Source organism: Sus scrofa, chromosome 12 (assembly GCF_000003025.6).
Source record: "Sus scrofa isolate TJ Tabasco breed Duroc chromosome 12, Sscrofa11.1, whole genome shotgun sequence".
Classification (NCBI taxonomy): Eukaryota; Metazoa; Chordata; class Mammalia; order Artiodactyla; family Suidae; genus Sus; species Sus scrofa.
This window is the reverse complement of record NC_010454.4, coordinates 21576592-21593583: the sequence shown is the minus strand read 5'-3', so window position 1 is coordinate 21593583 and position 16992 is coordinate 21576592. Positions and strand designations below refer to the sequence as shown.

General features: G+C 42.2%; 1 protein-coding gene across 1 annotated transcript; it reads right to left on the bottom strand.

Annotated features, from left to right (window-relative positions):
• On the bottom strand, positions 1–8901 carry KRT20 (keratin 20). The gene is made up of 8 exons (XM_003131462.4): positions 8308–8901; positions 6046–6128; positions 4258–4414; positions 3764–3925; positions 3452–3577; positions 2290–2510; positions 1556–1593; positions 1–890 (listed from the first exon to the last, which is right to left on the bottom strand). Exons 1-8 carry the CDS (start codon positions 8713–8715, stop codon positions 793–795), a joined length of 1293 nt encoding a protein of 430 aa, XP_003131510.1. The 5' UTR covers positions 8716–8901; the 3' UTR covers positions 1–792.

Sequence of the window (16992 nt, the reverse complement as noted above, 5' to 3'; positions counted from 1 at the left end):
GCATACTTTACAAGGACGAATTTTATGGTGCGTGAATTACATTTCATTAGAGCCGTTACTAAAAAAATAGTGAGAAGCATTTCATAACATACATTCACCATGTAAAGAAAGAGAGTGCCCGCCGACCCAATTTATGCGATTTATGCAGTTAAAGGAGAAGCGTTCTGCCTTGCGAAGGGTTTCACTAATTTTGCTTTTAATCGACTCCTATTTCAAGCATAATATATTTCATTCTGATTTCTGCTCAGCACTGATGACTGGAATGGGCTCTCAAATTATTCAGAGCCGAGTTGAGTTTTAAAGGCAGCGGAGACAATGCAAATATGAGTTAAAGCCAGCAGAATTATATCGTGATTGAAAATTCAATGAAATTAACCAAGAAATTAACTCAGGAATCCTGAAACGAGATTTTTGCAATTCAGAAACAGGAGGAATTAGAGAGACATTCATTTGCTCTTTGCATAGACTCCTCTGCTCTGTAAGGTTTAGTGTAATTGAAATGGGCTGTAATTTCCAGGAACATTAGGAATTGATGTTAGGTCATCTATAGCTTGTGGTTAATGCGTTTTGTGATCAAACGGGCAGTAATGATATTTTAAATAGCCCAGTGCTCACTGGATTTCATTTTTGCAGGCAATTTGCAGCTTCTGTGACTAAAACATTTATATTCAATTACAGAGACTGGTAAATGGGCTCCCCCCCCCCAATAACTATGAAGCATTAATGGTGCTTTCTGATGCCGCTTTCTTATATTTCTTCCAAACCTCAGCAGCAGCATCTTCTGACAGCCATTTATATACTTTCTTCCACTTCTTTGACTTCAGATGACACAACCTTGCCGTCCACTACTTCTTGCACAACCGTCTTAATCTTTCTGGTTTTCTTTATATCTGAATTTAGATTTAAATATAAAATGTTAATTCAGACACATGACTCTGCTCATTTATAATCGTCATCTTTAAATTATTATTTTGTATGCATTTCCTTCCTGCAGAGAAAAATCTCGCCCATTCTCTTTCTCAAATCATCTTAACTCCATTTTACAAATAACTGCAGAAAAAGTGCCACTCCTCCCAAATTTACAATTCTCTACTCTCCCACCTTTCAAGAAATTTACAGTACTGAATTAAGTAAAATGCCCTTTTTTTTTTTTTTTTTGGCCGTGCCCAGGGCATGTAGAAGTTCCCACGCCAAGGACTGAACCTGCGCCACCGCAGTGACCAAGCTGCTGCAGTGACAACGCCAGATCCTTAATCCGCTACACTATTAGAGACCTCCTAAAAAGCACATTTTTTTATCTTATTTTTCCTTCTCAGCATCTCAGGATTCTGTAAAGCATGGGCCAAGAAAATCACTCTGTCTGTCGTAAGGCACATGAGAAGTCTCCCCTTTGGAGGGTTCTTGATGTGAGGTGCTTGATTTTCAGAATCCATTGGGTAATAGCTCTTCACTTGAGAATGATCGCTTTACTTTTCACCAGTGGCAAGAAAAAAGGGGGAAACTACTGAGTGAGAATTCAGTCTTATAGGAACTGTGTGAAGATGGGAACACTTACCTTTCTCCTCCAGGGTGCTTAACTGATACTCTGTAGTTCTGTTTTTGTTAAGAAAAAGAAACAGGCAAAAAGTGTTATTGACATTTTGAAAACGAAACTCTCTTTTGCCTTTTTTGTTTCAAAATAAAGTCTGAGTAGTGTGTGTTGTCCTGCTCTTCCAACCCCCTCCCCCTCACTGTTACAGTACTGGTTGCTTCAAACCTGAGCGCCTTCCTTTTTAATTCTAAATATAAGTAGCTTCAAAACTGGCCTGTATAACATGTACCAGAAGCTTTTGTAATTCAAATGACAGAATTACAATGGGCATTTACATCTTGGGTTCCTCTGTTGCTTTCGTCAGATGTGTTTGATGACAGACAAGTTGTTGCTGCAACACTGATGATTTGCAAACCTAGGCCTGTTTAACTCATGACCTCGAAGTGAGAACTCTAAAAAGTTACAGTGCTTTCAATGATGTCTTAATCGTAAAAATGAATACAATGGGTATCGCTTGCCTAATCCTCCTCTGCCTCAGTCCTATGATATGACCTCAAGTAGGAAGGATGTATTTGGTGCTTGGAGGGTGTGGGTACTTGTTAGTATATTTCTGTTTTGGTGGTGATGGTGGCGGCAGTGGGGTGTGTGTAACTGCTTTTGTGCCAGGGATGGCATTGGCGCTGGGGAATGAATGATGGTGTTTAACGGATGGACATGTATAGCCACTGCCACACACCCCTTGATTCCGAGAGCCTTACTTGTAGTCCTCTCCTTCTAGAAGGCGACGGTAGGTAGCGATTTCCTGCTCAAGCCGGGTCTTTATGTCAAGGAGAATATTATACTCATTGATCTGGTGTTCTGTATCGGTCCGAATCTGCACCAGCTGGTCTTCCAGGGAGTTTATCTGTGTCTGGAGTTTGGCCAGATAGGCACCATAACGAGCTTTGGTTTCCTCCAGCGTATGCTCCAAAGCTGCTTTCTAGGAGCACAAGAAAAAAGTGGACGTTTTTTCGTTGAGGACCTAATGTAAGAAGTGGCTCGATTTTAATTTCTTTTGAGAAGAATTTCTGCAGCTAGTCATTGTGGGCATCCTGCGTATTGCCAGCTTGATCTCCTGCTCTTTCCATCTAGGCTGGGATCACCGGCTCTTGGGCTTTTTTGTTTGTTTGTTTTCAGTTTTGCACTCACTGTCCTCTTACTCTGGTCCAGTGTATTGGTGTTCTCGGTATTTGCGTCCCCTCCCTGTGATTTGGGGCGCCTTTCCTTTTGGAGGATTGGCCTTGCAACTCTGGCTAATGAAATGCAAGTGAACCGGACACATGCCTTTTCTGCAGAGATAGCTTTAAGAGCTGTCATGTGGTCGGGCCACTGCCCTTTGCTTTCTGGCCCAACACTGGCATGCTCCAGGTCGTGCCTACTCCGTCAGACTTAGCCCGGAGTGGAAATATCACGGAGCAAAGCTGTGGAGACCCCGTGATGCATGTAGTGTTGTCGCTGGAAGCCACTGTGATTTGGGGGTTGTTACGATAGCATAATTCATCATGAGCTGACTGAGGTGCTTAGCCTGGAATGTTGTGACCCCTGCCCTCCTATTAAAAATCCGTCTCACCTTTTCGGGTCTACTTTACATGCCACTTTCCCAGTGGCGTCTTCCAGCTGGACTTTTTTCCCTGCAGACCCTGGCAGTGACTTGCCCTTAGCCTTGACTTCTCTCTGTTTTTTTTTTTTTTTTTTTTTTTTATTTTTTTATTCATATAAACATTTGTCATTTTTTTTTAAATTAGACATCAGTTGTTTGGTCCGTTCTCCTACCTGCTCTGCAAGGGGAGTGGTTATTTCTTCTAGGTCTTTGCATTTTCAGGGTTCCTAATACTTAGGGCCCCACACCGCACTGAGAGTGGAAGGTTAGCTGTGCTTTACCGTACTGAGATGGGACTGGAGTTCTATCTCCAGGCTCTGGTAGGTGCGTCTGTGATTCTTTACTTCATCTTTGGCTCCTTTTAACTCTTCCGTGCTCACTGTGACTTCTTGTTGCAGAGTTTCAATCTGAAGTGCCAAAAATGAAAAAAAAAAATAATAGTAAGGAAGAGAAGAAAAAAAAAGAAAGGAAGGAAGGGTGGGGGGTGGGGAGAGGAAGGGAAGAAGGGAGGGAAGGAGGGGGGAGATGGGCGTTACTTCCTTTTGGAGGACGGCATCTACATATTTGCTTACCCTTTAGGATTATTCTCTTACCTGCAACTGAAACTGTTCTTTGGCCTTCTGAAGGTTCTCCTGGGCCATGGCTTCGTATTTCTGCCTCATCTCACTCATGATGGCGCTGAGGTTCAGGGACGGAGCAGCATCCACCTCTACATTTACGTTATTGCCCAGATGAGCGCGTAGACTCTGCACTTCCTACGAGAGTGAAAGTCCTGCTCAATTAGCGTCTGAAGCACATTCTCAGGTGAGGCTGTGCCCAAGAGACATAGTCGTCTTCCGGCTTCTTTCATTGGGGATGCGTAATAGGAAAGAACAACTTAGATAGGGCTTACTGTGGTCCAGATACCGCTCTAAGTCATTTAACCCGGACAGCAGCCTTCAGAAAAGGCGTCAGGGCTCCCGTCATTCTCGTCCTCTTCCTCACTGTCACCAGCATCACCAGGTCTTCCTCTTCCCCCTCCTCCCCCTCTTTATTATTATTAGAGCCATGATATTATTTCCAATACCACCTCTGAATCTTTTCTCACCTCCTCATGTTCCTTTTGGAGGAGAGCCAGGTCTTTATTCAGCTCTTCAATCTGAATCTCCAGGTCTGTCTTCGTTAGGGTTAGGTCATCAAAGACATTGTGCAGGCCTTGGAGGTCAGCCTCCACGGCTAGGCGGATCCCCCGCTCAGTCTCATATCTGTGAAGTAATTAGTATGGAGAGGTAATTGAGTCCTTCTGAAGCCATTGTAGAAGAGAATCTCACAGGAGCGAGGTCGACTTTGTATACCACATCACACTGTGTATATCAGTGTCTCCACACAGAGTGTTATGTGGCATAACACGAGATCAAGTTCAGTACATTGTTGTGGCTCCCTTTATACCGTCTGAACATATTCTCGAGAGCCTTGGAATCAGATCATTTGCTTCATAATATAGTCTCTGTGATTTGGAGTGATTGGTTAAAAAAAAGCAACCTGAAATTACTTTTAAAAGTTCCTAAACTCGGAGTTCCCGTCGTGGCACAGTGGTTAACGAATCCGACTAGGAACCATGAGGTTGTGGGTTCGACCCCTGGCCTTGCTCAGTGGGTTAAGGATCCCGTGTTGCTGTGAGCTGTGGTGTGGGTTGCAGATGCGGCTCGGATCCTGTGTTGCTGTGGCTCTGGTGTAGGCCGGTGGCAACAGCTCTGATTCAACCCCTGGCCTGGGAACCTCCATATGCCGCGGGAGCGGCCCTAGAAATAGCAAAAAGACCAAAAAAAAAAAAAAAAAAAAGTTCCTAAACTCTAGATTTTATATATATATATATATATATTTAATCAAAAGATACCTCACTCTAATTACCGTATTAACAAAGTGCTCTCATTATTGGTGTTACATAATGGTTAGTTAGATTTACTTAATGAATACACACCATCAACTTGTTTTTGTTACTTGGTAAACCGATACATACAAAGATCATGCATTCTCTTCTGCAATCACATATTCTCATTTTTATTAAAGTAAACTTTAAAACATGGCAATGCAATGAGATACCCAGAGGCCGAATGGAGTTAATGAGCTTTTACTGCTTTAATTTTCAGCTCTGTTTTGTTTCTTTCTTTTTGATCCCTTGTACCGGTGTTAAAATGTTATCCTTCTTAACCTCAAAAGACTCTTTAGTGCCAATGCCTCCTACAAATTCAGAATGAGGAAGCCCCAGTATAGAAGCAGGTATGAGGAGCAGCTCTGATCACATGTAGTGACTGCGAGAAAGGGAACACAGTTTTCACTGCTTTATTTAACCTAGTTCTTTGGTTGGTCAGACCTTACCGTAAAACACTGGCAAACTAGAAAGCATCAAGAATCATCCCAGAACTTGGATCAAACCCTTGCAGGCACTGGAAGGAACGTGGATGACTCACTTGGAGAATCACCAAGTGTAGATAAATAGCTCTTTTTTGATAATAGAAGTGCACGTAGGCAGAAGGGAAGTTGTAAAGTGCCTTGCTCTTACTCCAAAGGGCAGAATTAAGTTCAGTGGGTGAAGAGGTAGATGCCAGGTTATTAAAAAAGAAGGTTCTGGCAACCAGGGCTGACCAAGTTGAACAGTAGTATTTACTGGAGGTGTTCATTCCGAGGTTGGGCACCAGATGGTAGGACTGTGGGAGAGAGAAGTCCGGTCCTGATGCTGGACTAGACCACATAGCTTCTAACACCCTTAAAACCCCAAGGTCCTGAAACCAATCCGCAGTAGCTCCTTTGGCAGCAATAGTGTGGAAAGTGTGATAAAGGACCACCGAAAGCCTCTCCTTTCCAGGAGGTGTTACCATGGTGTCTGAGAACCTACTTGAGCCGGAAGTCCTCCGCAGCCAGCTTGGCATTATCGATTTGCAGAACACACCGAGCATTTTGCAGCTGAGCGTCTCTAATCTGGAAAACATGCAAGAGAGAACGATATTTTCAACTGGACAAGAGCCTAACGTGATTGAGTTTATCCTCGGCTACCACCCCTCTCATATCAAAGATGATATTCATCTCAAAGGCTTTTCTTTTTTTTTTTTTTTGTCCTTTGTCTTTTGTTGTTGTTGTTGTTGTTATTGTTGCTATTTCTTGGGCCGCTCCTGCGGCATATGGAGGTTCCCAGGCTAGGGGTTGAATCAGAGCTGTAGCCACCAGCCTACGCCAGAGCCACAGCAACGCGGGATCCGAGCCGCGTCTGCAACTGACACCACAGCTCACGGCAACGCCGGATCGTTAACCCACTGAGCAAGGCCAGGGGTCGAACCCGCAACCTCATGGTTCCTAGTCGGATTCGTTAACCACTGCGCCACGACGGGAACTCCTCAAAGGCTTTTCACATGAAAACAGAAAAGCGGCATATTGCGATGGGTCTTTCTCACACAAAGACTCATAAAATGCAACTTGAGTCCCAAGGGTTTGGCCAGCTTACGATTTTACAAACGGATGGTGTATTTCAACTCGAGCCATCAGACTTTATTGTGTGCCTTGCCTTTGATGTTGTTCCTGCTTAGAGTAGTCCTCTTAGCCCCTCTCGCTTGGTGAACTCCTCTTCCTCCACGTCTTAGCTTAGGCATCATTGCTTCAAGGCGGTCTGTCCTCAAAACAGCGCTGGATAACCTGCCTGCGCCTTCATTGCCCTACACTTCCCTCAGTGCCAGGATTTATCCATCCTTGGCATGCCCATTTCCCCCACATCACATCATCTCCACCGTCATATTCCTCAGTGCCCAGCTCCTAGTTAATATCTACTAAATATTGGCCAAATGAATGCACCCTTGCTATGTGGTAGGGTTTCGACTAGGCACTGGGGCTGTCAGGATGGATAAACCCCTGATCTTAAGGAGCAGTTACCTGATACTGAGTCCTCTAAAGTGGACCAGAAATCTGCTTGTAAAAGATGCTACAATGGCAGGTCTCTTTCAATAGCCCTAGTCCCGAAAAGCACTGCCTTCCTTCACATCCTGGGTCTGCCCACCTAAATGGAACATTTGCCTGTGTGTTTGGGATGTCCAAGGTAACTTCAGACACGTGAATCATGAGGGGGTAGGGCGAATGGCTGGCTGATTTTGAACGTTTTCTAGCGGGAGCCCAAGGAGAATGACATGTTGGTGGAAGGGACAATTTAAACACCTTTGTCTCCCATCCCCATCCTCCTGAAACCCCGAAATAACTTCTTATGAATCTGAATCGAATTGCGCTGATGTCTAACACAACATAAGAGAAAGAGACATGTTGGCAAGCGGCCCTTGCTCTCAAGAAATAGGAGTGTTAAAATAGAAATGAAAACGAAAGGGAGGGATTAGATAAGGTTAGCAAACAGAGTAAGTGTTCTGTATCATATTTGAGATCTTCAACTAGGAGCAAAGTCTTTTATTCCATAAAATTGATAAAACGGAGAACTCCACCTTTTCTTGTATGATATGGGAGCAGGTATGATTGCAATAAATTTGAATTGCGGGCAATAAAATACTTTATGACTGTAGAACTGGTTTCTGCTGGGGGATGATCAGATTATTAAACATTTAAAAGACATTTTAAAATCCAGGTATCATTAAGACCTTGGCCCCTGCCCCCATTTCCACCCTGAATCACTTTATCATTGAAATCTCTGAACGAATATTCTACTGCTTGAATTACAACATTTACATAAATGAAAGGAGGAAAATCTCTCAATTGACCGGGGTTTTAAAAGTTGATAGAAATTAGGTGAAAAACTATGAAAGGTTTATTGCTACATAAAAAATTGTTAGCTCTTCCCAGAAAAATATGTTTACTACCTGCTTAGCCCAGACTTGGTAGACTATGTGTGACCAAAATTCAGATTGTAAGACTGGAGGATAAAATTTTAATATTTTATGTGTAATTGGATGGTGATGATTTTTTAAATGAATGGTTTACAGTCATCCTATCATGTAGTCAGGTACTGCAGTACGCAGGGTAGATAATGGGATATATACCATTTTGAGCGACGCAACATTTAAACCTAATTTGCTTTATAGCGTTTGGACCCACCTAACGTATTTGCCTTCTTGACATACATATCATGCTGCTGACCAATGGAGTGGAAAGCCCAGACATCACGCCTCACCTGATTTCGAAGATCTTGGATTTGTTGGAGATACGCGCTGTGGTCCCGACTGATGCCAGGCGTGTTGCTTTCATACCACTGCTTGATCTGCAGTTCAAATTTGGAGTTGGACTGCTCCAGGGACCGCACTTTTTCTAGGTAGCTTGCGAGGCGGTCATTGAGGTTCTTCATGGTCATCTTCTCATTGCCAACCCACAGGTTCCCTTCAGCTTGGTCGCTCCCATAGCTCACCACGCGTCTAGAAGTTGAGATGCGGGTGCCATGGCCTCCAGCACCCCCATACACGCTGGGTGCGGCTCCGAGGTACTGGGTGCCCCCCTTCCTGTATATGGAGCTGCTTATGCTGAGTGCAGGGCCCTGGGAGGAAGAGCTCAGGGTTCTGCGGAAGCTTTTCTGATTGAAATCCATTGGGGATTCTAGGAGGGAGCAGCTGTAGCTTCAGGATGGATGGAGCAGAGTCTGTCTCTTGGTCCTGGATGAGCTGACCTTTTATAGAGTTCACAGGAAAGAAACGCCTCCTGTGCTGACATCTCCCTTTACGATCGATCGACACCGCAGTCCACCTTGCCTTGCTTTTTTTTTCCTCTCCTTTGTGCAGCAGTCTGTTTAATTCTGTTCCAGAAATTACCACTAGAGGCCTTTCTAAGAGGCTTTACTCAGAGGTGATTTCTTTTTTAAACAGGGGAGACAAAAGGAAACAGGAAGGTGTATTCTTTTATCCTCTGCACCTGCTTTGGCCCTTTTTATTTTCCATCCTAATATACACATAAAGAGTATTTGCAGTCTCTATGAATAATTTACCTGAAAAGACAGATGTGGTTATATAATAGTAACTCACACTGGTGATAAAAAGCAATGCTTAAAATTTTTTTAAAAATTCAGTACATTTTAAAACTCTCAGTACATTTCAATTATACAATACCGTGTTGTCAGCTCTAGTCACCATGTTTTTTTTTGTTTGTTTGTTTGTTTTTTTAGGGTCACACCTGTGGCATATGGAGGTTCCCAGGCTAGGGGTCTAGTTGGAGCTACAGCTGCCGGCCTACGCCACAGCCACAGCAACATGGGATCCGAGCCATGTCTTCAACCTACAGCTCATGGCAACACTGGATCCTTAACCCACTGAGCAAGGCTTCATCGGATTCATTTCCACTGCACCACAATAAGAACTGCTTTTCTTTTTCTTTCTTTCTTTGTTTTTTTTTTTTTTTTTGTAGACACCACATTTGAAATGAGATCTTCAGAACTTACTCATCTTATAGCTGAAAGTTTGTACCCTTTTACCAACCTCTCTCCATATCCCTCACACCCAGCCCCTGGCAACCACTTTTCTACTCTCTTTTCTATGAGTTTGACTTTTTTTTTCTTCTTCAATTTAAGATTCCACATAAAAGTGATGCTATGCAGTATTTGCCTTTCTCTGCCTTGGCTCTTTCGCTTAGCATAATGCTCTCGAGGTCTCTCTGTTGCTGCAGGTGGCAGAATATCTGTGTGTGTGTGTATATATATGTATATATATTCTTTATCTGTTCATCCGTTGATGGACATGTAGGTTGTTTCCATATCTTAGCTATTTATGAATAATGCTGCCATGAACATGGAAGGGCAGTTGTCTCTGAGACAGTGATTTCATCTCCTTTGGAAATATACCTGGAAGTGGAATTGCTGGATCATGGTGTTGTTCCATTTTTAATTTTTTGAGGGACCTCTGTATTGCTTTCCGTAATTGCTGTACCAGTTTACATTCCCACCAATAGTACACCAGTGTTCTCTTTACATCCTATTATCCCATCTTTTTATTTTTATTTATTAGTTATTTTTTTCTCTTTCGGCTGCTTGCATGGCATATGGAAGGTCCTGGGCCACGAATCAAATCCAAGCTGCCAAAGAGACAGTCTGGATCATTAACCCACTGTGCCACAGCGGGAACTCTGTTATCCCATCTTTTTGATGATAGCCATTCTAATAGGTGTGAGGTGCTATTTCATTATTTCATTCTTCCCCCCCCCCCCCCGCCACCGGGAGAAGGAATGATTTATTACCTGCAGCAAGTAAGGAGAACACTGGGCATCTTTCTCAAAGCAGCGTCTCTTCATTGTGGTTTTCATTTGCCTAAGAACAATGGTTTATATGTATTGATAAATCATTCTTTGGAATCTCTGGTTTATGCTTTTTTTTTGGCTAAGTTTATCCCATTTAAGATCATATTTTATAAGACTTTAAATACTTCATACAAACACAAAACCTTGCATATTTAAAACAAAACATTTATACGTTTGGAGATGTAATTTGGGGAAGTGAATTAAATGAACTTAGGTAAGTAATGGATGGATGATTTTGAAGTTTTTTTCCCCCTTAATTCTAATGTCCTAAGATCACATAATGCATTTAAATTTCTCAGTCACCGCCTGGCTTTAGGTCTCCGTCCCTAGAAACTTAGAATATATATCATGGTACTCGGCATCCGACCTAGTGAGTGAAGGAGCTTGAACCCCTGCCATCTGACAGACTCTGCTCCATCCATCCTACAGCTAGAATCTCCAATGGATTTCGCCTGCAGAAGCTTCCACAGAAGCCAGATATTCCCCTGGGTCTCCATACTCAAGGCACGAGCAGAGCAATTCCAAGTACAGGAGGGAGTGTGAGCAGTGCCTTGGGGCTACACCCAGCCTCCGAAATTGGACTGGAAACCACCTCGGGTGTGTTGACCTCCAGACTCAAGGTGAGCTGTGGGTGTGATCTCACCAGTGGGGATCTGACGAATGGAATTTATTGATTTGCTCCACTTCATGCAAACACCCTGGCCAAAGAAAGTCGTACCTCCTCTGAAATATTTATTTTGCTTTTTAGGGCTGCACCTGTGGCATATGGAAGTTCCCAGGCTAGGGGTTGAATTGGAGCTACAGCTGCTGGCCAACACCACAGCCACAGCAACAAGGGATCTGAGCCACGTCTGTGACCTACACCACAGCTCACAGCAACACGGGATCTTTAACCCACTGAACAAGGCCAGGGATCGAACCTGCCTCCTCATGGATGCCAGTCAGATTTGTTAACCCCTGAGCCACAACGGGAACTCCAAAGATATACTTTACTTTTATTTTTTTATTTTTATTTTTTTTTCAGTTCTGAAATTTTATTTTTATTTTTTACAGAATAAAATACATACATTTAAACACAGTTACATTCACACAGATTATTATATCATGGATCTTAAGAAACAGGTTAAGTGACTTCCACTGGAGAAGTGGAATGGAAAATATGCTGAGACAAATAGGAAATTTATTCTATACTTTATCCCATTTTTATGGCGTTCATCTTTACTACTTAGTTTTATCTATTACATTTCAATTTTTCTTTAAAAATTAGCATTATATTAAAATTGTTATATGATGCAACTAAAGTGTATAAAGAAGAAAGCCTTATATACCATTAAATATTTTATATAGCATAATAAAAAGAATAACTTAACTGGCAAGAATAACAAAAATAATACACCCTCTGAAAATAAGTAAAATATAAAATGCATAAATTGGTTAAAAAACAACGTAACTATATAAATATGTCCTCACAATTTGTTACGTCTTATTAAAAATATACTTTAAAATACTATTTTGTATTAGGCTTTGCTTCAATTATATTATGATAGTCAAGAAATTATGAGACAAAGTTAAACCTATTTCATGAGCTTTATGGTGTATATGGTGCAGGGAAATTCTTGCTTATATTTTTATCTGTTCAAATATGCAGCAGTCAATTCCCTGAGAGTTCACCACCAATGACTGAACATGAAATAAGCAGACCTTGCTGTTCATTACAGAGCTGTAAATTACCATGTAAACAGATGTCTCAGCTAAAATCTGCAGCGAGGAACATGTTAGAAACAGAGGAACTGTGTTCTTTTTATCTATGTGTATTCACAAAAGTAATTTTTTTTGTTGCTTAATGGGGGAGAAGGAGGTTGTTTGAAGTCACTGGAACAGCGTAGTGTTTAAATTATACAAGTTTTGCAGTGAGTTAGTTTCACCTAAGGGTTTCATCCACCAAGGTAGGTAGAAGCATTATTTAAATCAAGAGTTAGTTTTATAACTAGAAAGAATACAAAGTGTGTTATTAAACGTGATAATTTTGTTCAGTTCTTCCTTTTGGCTGGACCCAATTACATTTAATCAGAGAGTTAAAATCTCATTAAAATGATTAAAATAATTTTTAATTTTTTGGAGAAAAGCTTTATGTGATTTTTTTTCCCCCATGAATTTTGGATAGTATTTGTAAGCTTTTGAAACTTTAGATTTAAACTAAAATATGATACAGTAGGTTATTAATATGGGGTTCAGTCAATAAATATTCTCATTTGTTGGAGTAAAAGAATTTCTATTGTGAAGATTTCCACACCTTTGTATAAGGGCACACGAATTTGCTGGCTCCTCCATCACCCTGAGTTTTATGCTTTGTTAGACTATTATATCTTATAATGTGACCAGAGGAAAGCAGGCTAGTATTAATTAATAAAAATTAATCAGGCAATTAATTTTTCTGGCTTATACCTAAGGACTAGGTACAGATCCTATTGACTCTTGTTCATACACAAGGCATGAATTTACATCTCCTGATACTGCAGCCTGTTGGATGGCTCCATCTGTAAATAAATATTTTTTAGATTCCCACTTCCTTGTAACTAATTGGAAGTGCATTTTGTCCTCTGAGACAGACTCTAATAAGGGTGTTAATAATTAATATTAAGTATGGCTGGTAATTTGGAGAATTATCATAAGTGCTATAGTTTTCAGAGGACTTTCGTCTTTTTTTTTTTTTTTGCCTTTTTAGGGCCTCTCTAGTGGCATGTAGAAATTCCCATGGGGAACTAGGGGTCAAATCGGAGCTGCAGCTGCTGGCCTACCCCACAGCCACAGCAACAGCAGACCCAAGCTGCCTCTGTAACCTACGCCACAGCTCAGGGCAACACCAGATCCCTGACCTACTGAGAGAGGCCAGGGATCGAATCTGCATCATCACGGATACTAGTCGGATTTATTTCCACTGTGCCACAAAGGGAACTCCCTTTCAGAAGACTTTCAACTTTTTTTTTTCCATCATGGATGAGCTATTGCAGACTGTATGTGATAGATATAGAATCTGCAATCTCTGGAGGAGGGGGCGTGTGCTGTTGCTGGAGATGGGGGTTTTTCCCCAGACCTCTCAGTTAGAATGCATGCTCTCATTGGTTGAGAAGGATGGCATCCAGGCACCGTGGGTGTCTGTAGGCATCGTGGTTCTAGACATCACACAGAGTTAAGTCAGAAAAGAAAACATGGCCCCTGAGCTTTAAAAACTGATGGACTAGTTTCAGGTGTACTGCGAAGTGAATCATTATACACATGCATATGTCCATTCTTGTGTCCCAGAGAGGTTGTCACAGAATATTGAGTATGTTTTCCTGTACTAAACAGTAGGTCTTTGTTATCTATTTTATGTATAGTAGTGTGTATATATTAATCCCATCCTCCTAATTTACCCCCCCCCACACACACATGGTTTTTCCCCTTTGCAATCAGAAGTTTGGTTTCAAAATCTTTGAGCCTGTTTCTGTTTTGCAAATACATTCCTTTGTATCATTTTTATTAGATTCCACATATAAGTGATACCATATGGTATTTGTCTTTCTGTCTGACTTCACTTAGTCTGATAATCTCTAGGTCCATCCATGTTGCTACAAATGGCATGATTTCATTCTTTTTTATGACTGAGTAGTATTCCATTGTATACATGCACCACATTTTCTTTATCAACAGTAGTCCAATAAAAGTTTTAGAAAAGATGCAGAAAGAAATGCAGGTTTAATTAAAAACCGATGTACTGACTGAATTAGATATGAGTGAAGTAATGTCTTTGATATGCTTCAAAATAATGGGCAGCGGAGAAGGAGGGTGGGAGCACAAATGAAAAAGTTTAGGTAGGAGTTATTTGTTGAAGTTGGGAAAAGGGTGCATGGGGACATATTATACTGTTCTAAGTACTCTAGTGTTTGAAAAATTCTGTAATGAAGTGTCTTGAGATGCTGATGCTGGAAACTTACATTATTGTGCACTGAAATTTATTGTACACACTCTTGGGTCCTCATTTCTTTGCTGAATGAAAGAAACTCTCCCCACTCTTCGTTGGGGGCATGAAGAACAGGGTGCGATAAAGTGATTCCCAGGATTCTGACTGGGTGATTGGTGGTGACAGAGGTGCCCTTCACCAAAGGGGCACTGGAACAGGGCCACAAGAGGCCCTGGGGAGAGGTTGCAAAGAGGCACACGGCATGTACACTTGTGGACAAGCTGAGTTTGTGATGCCGGCGTTGTAAGGTGGATGGGAAAGGCTTCCCACAACCTCCCTGGCTCTCCCATTACCCCTCAGATGCAAATTACCATCTTTTTTTTTTTTCTTCCTTATGGCCATATATGGAAGTTCCCAGGCCAGGGATTGAATCTGAGCTGCAGCTGCCACCTACGCTGTGGCCGTGGCAATGCCCGATCTTTAACTGACTGTGCAGGGCCAGGGATTGAACCTGCGCCTCTGCAGCAACCTGAGCCACTGCTTTCGGATTCTTAGCCCACTGCGCCACAGCGGGAACTCCCAAATTACTGCCTTAATTCAGGTTCATTCGGTCTTTCAGAACTTGGGTCAAATCTCTGTGCTGACAGACCACAAGTGAGCGGGAGAAGTGCTCCCTTACGTGGACCTCGTTGCTGCCCAGAGATTTTCTCTTTTCTGGACGGGCTGTGCTGCATTACCACATGCAGCTCATCCATGCTCATTTCATTCATTGCCATCATGGGAAAATGTAGTCTGTATGGTGCTTGGGTGCAATTTTGAAGGATCCAGGGAATTTTGCCCAGATTTAGGTAAATATGTGCTAACAATTAATTATATTGAGCTTTTCAGACTATGTTTTAAGGGAAAACGTGGCCAGTGATTCAGTTTTGTGGTGTACCTTTATGTTATTTGAACAACCTGAAATTCGTAATTGTTGCTGTTGTTGTTGTCTTTTTAGGGCTGTACTCTCAGCATATGGAGGTTCCCAGGCTAGGGGTCCAATCAGAGCTGTAACCGCCAGCCTATGCCACAGCCACAGCAACGCCAGATCTGAGCCGTGTCTGCGACCTACACCACAGCTCACGGCAATGCCGGATCCTTAACCCACTGGGCGAGGCCAGGGATCGAACCTGTGTCTTCATGAATGCTAGTCAGATTCGTTTCTGCTGAGCCACGATGGGAACTCCAAACTTAGTATTTTTGACAACAAGTAGGCACTGTGTGTTTTTATTTTACATGGTGCTTATCTTTCTCCTTTTTTTTTTTTTTTTGGCATTTGGAAGTTCCTGGGCTAGGGTTTGAACCTGCACCTCAGCTGTGACCCCAGCCACAACAGTGACAACATCGGATCATCAACCTGCCGAGCCACCAAGGAACTCCATCTTGGTGCTTATTTTTAAATACAAAGAGTTATAAACACTCACATCTGGAGGAGACCTTGCCGGGCACGTCAGCCATCCTTTGTCCTTTTATAAACAAGAAAGCTGAAGTGATCATAGATTAAGTGACTCGCCTATAGCAACAAACCAAATATACCAAGTTAAGATTAATCAACATGTTTGCCCTGTAAATTGATTTTCAGTAAGTTGGCCTGACCCAGGAAGTCTGTCTTGCAAACACCACCTGATGTATAAACAAAACTTTCACCAATGAAATTACTGCTTAAAAGGCTAATAGAAGGTATAAGACCCACACATTCTAGTTCCCATCCTTGAGCTAAAGGTCTGTTTTTTCACTATTTCTTCCTCCATTGGTTTCTTTCTTTCTTTTTGCTTTTTAGGGCTGCATGTGTGACACCATGTAGGGCATGGTGTAAAGCTGATAGCTGTAGCTCTGATTTGACCCCTAGCCTGGGAACTTCCATGTGCCATTAAAAAAAAAAGGCAGAAAGAAAAGACAAGATGAGAATAAGCTTTCCCTAATGTTTAATTTTGGAAGAAGGTGTTGTAAAGAGATTTTAGGAAAATTGCCTATGAAGATCAACATTTTCTGAACCAGGCTGTTGGAAAAGCATGAAATGAAGTTTGGAGAGATGACTTTTAAAAGTAGAAAAATGGGAGTTCCCGTCGTGGCGCAGTGGTTAACGAATCCGACTAGGAACCATGAGGTTGTGGATTTGATCCCTGCCCTTGCTCAGTGGGTTAACGATCCGGCGTTGCCGTGAGCTGTGGTGTAGGTTGCAGACGTGGCTCGGATCCCGCGTTGCTGTGGCTCTGGCGTAGGCCGGTGGCTATAGTTCCGATTCGACCCCTAGCCTGGGAACTTCCATATGCCGCGGGAGCGGCCCAAGAAATAGCAAAAAGACAAAAAATAAATAAATAAATAAAAAATAAATAAATTAAATAAATAAATAAATAAATAAATAAAAGTAGAAAAACGAGTAGGTCCATTCATCACATCGTTTACTCTTCAACAATTTTTTTTTTTCTTTTTCTGCTGCACCCTCCCCACCCCAGCGTATGGAAGTTCCCGGGCCAGTGATTGAATCTGAGCCGCCACAGAGGCAGCGGGGATCCTTGACTTGCTGGGCCACAGCCGGAACTCCAGCCCCTCTTTGTTGACTGCTTACCAGGTGGCCGGATACCGCCCTCAAGGAGCTGGTGG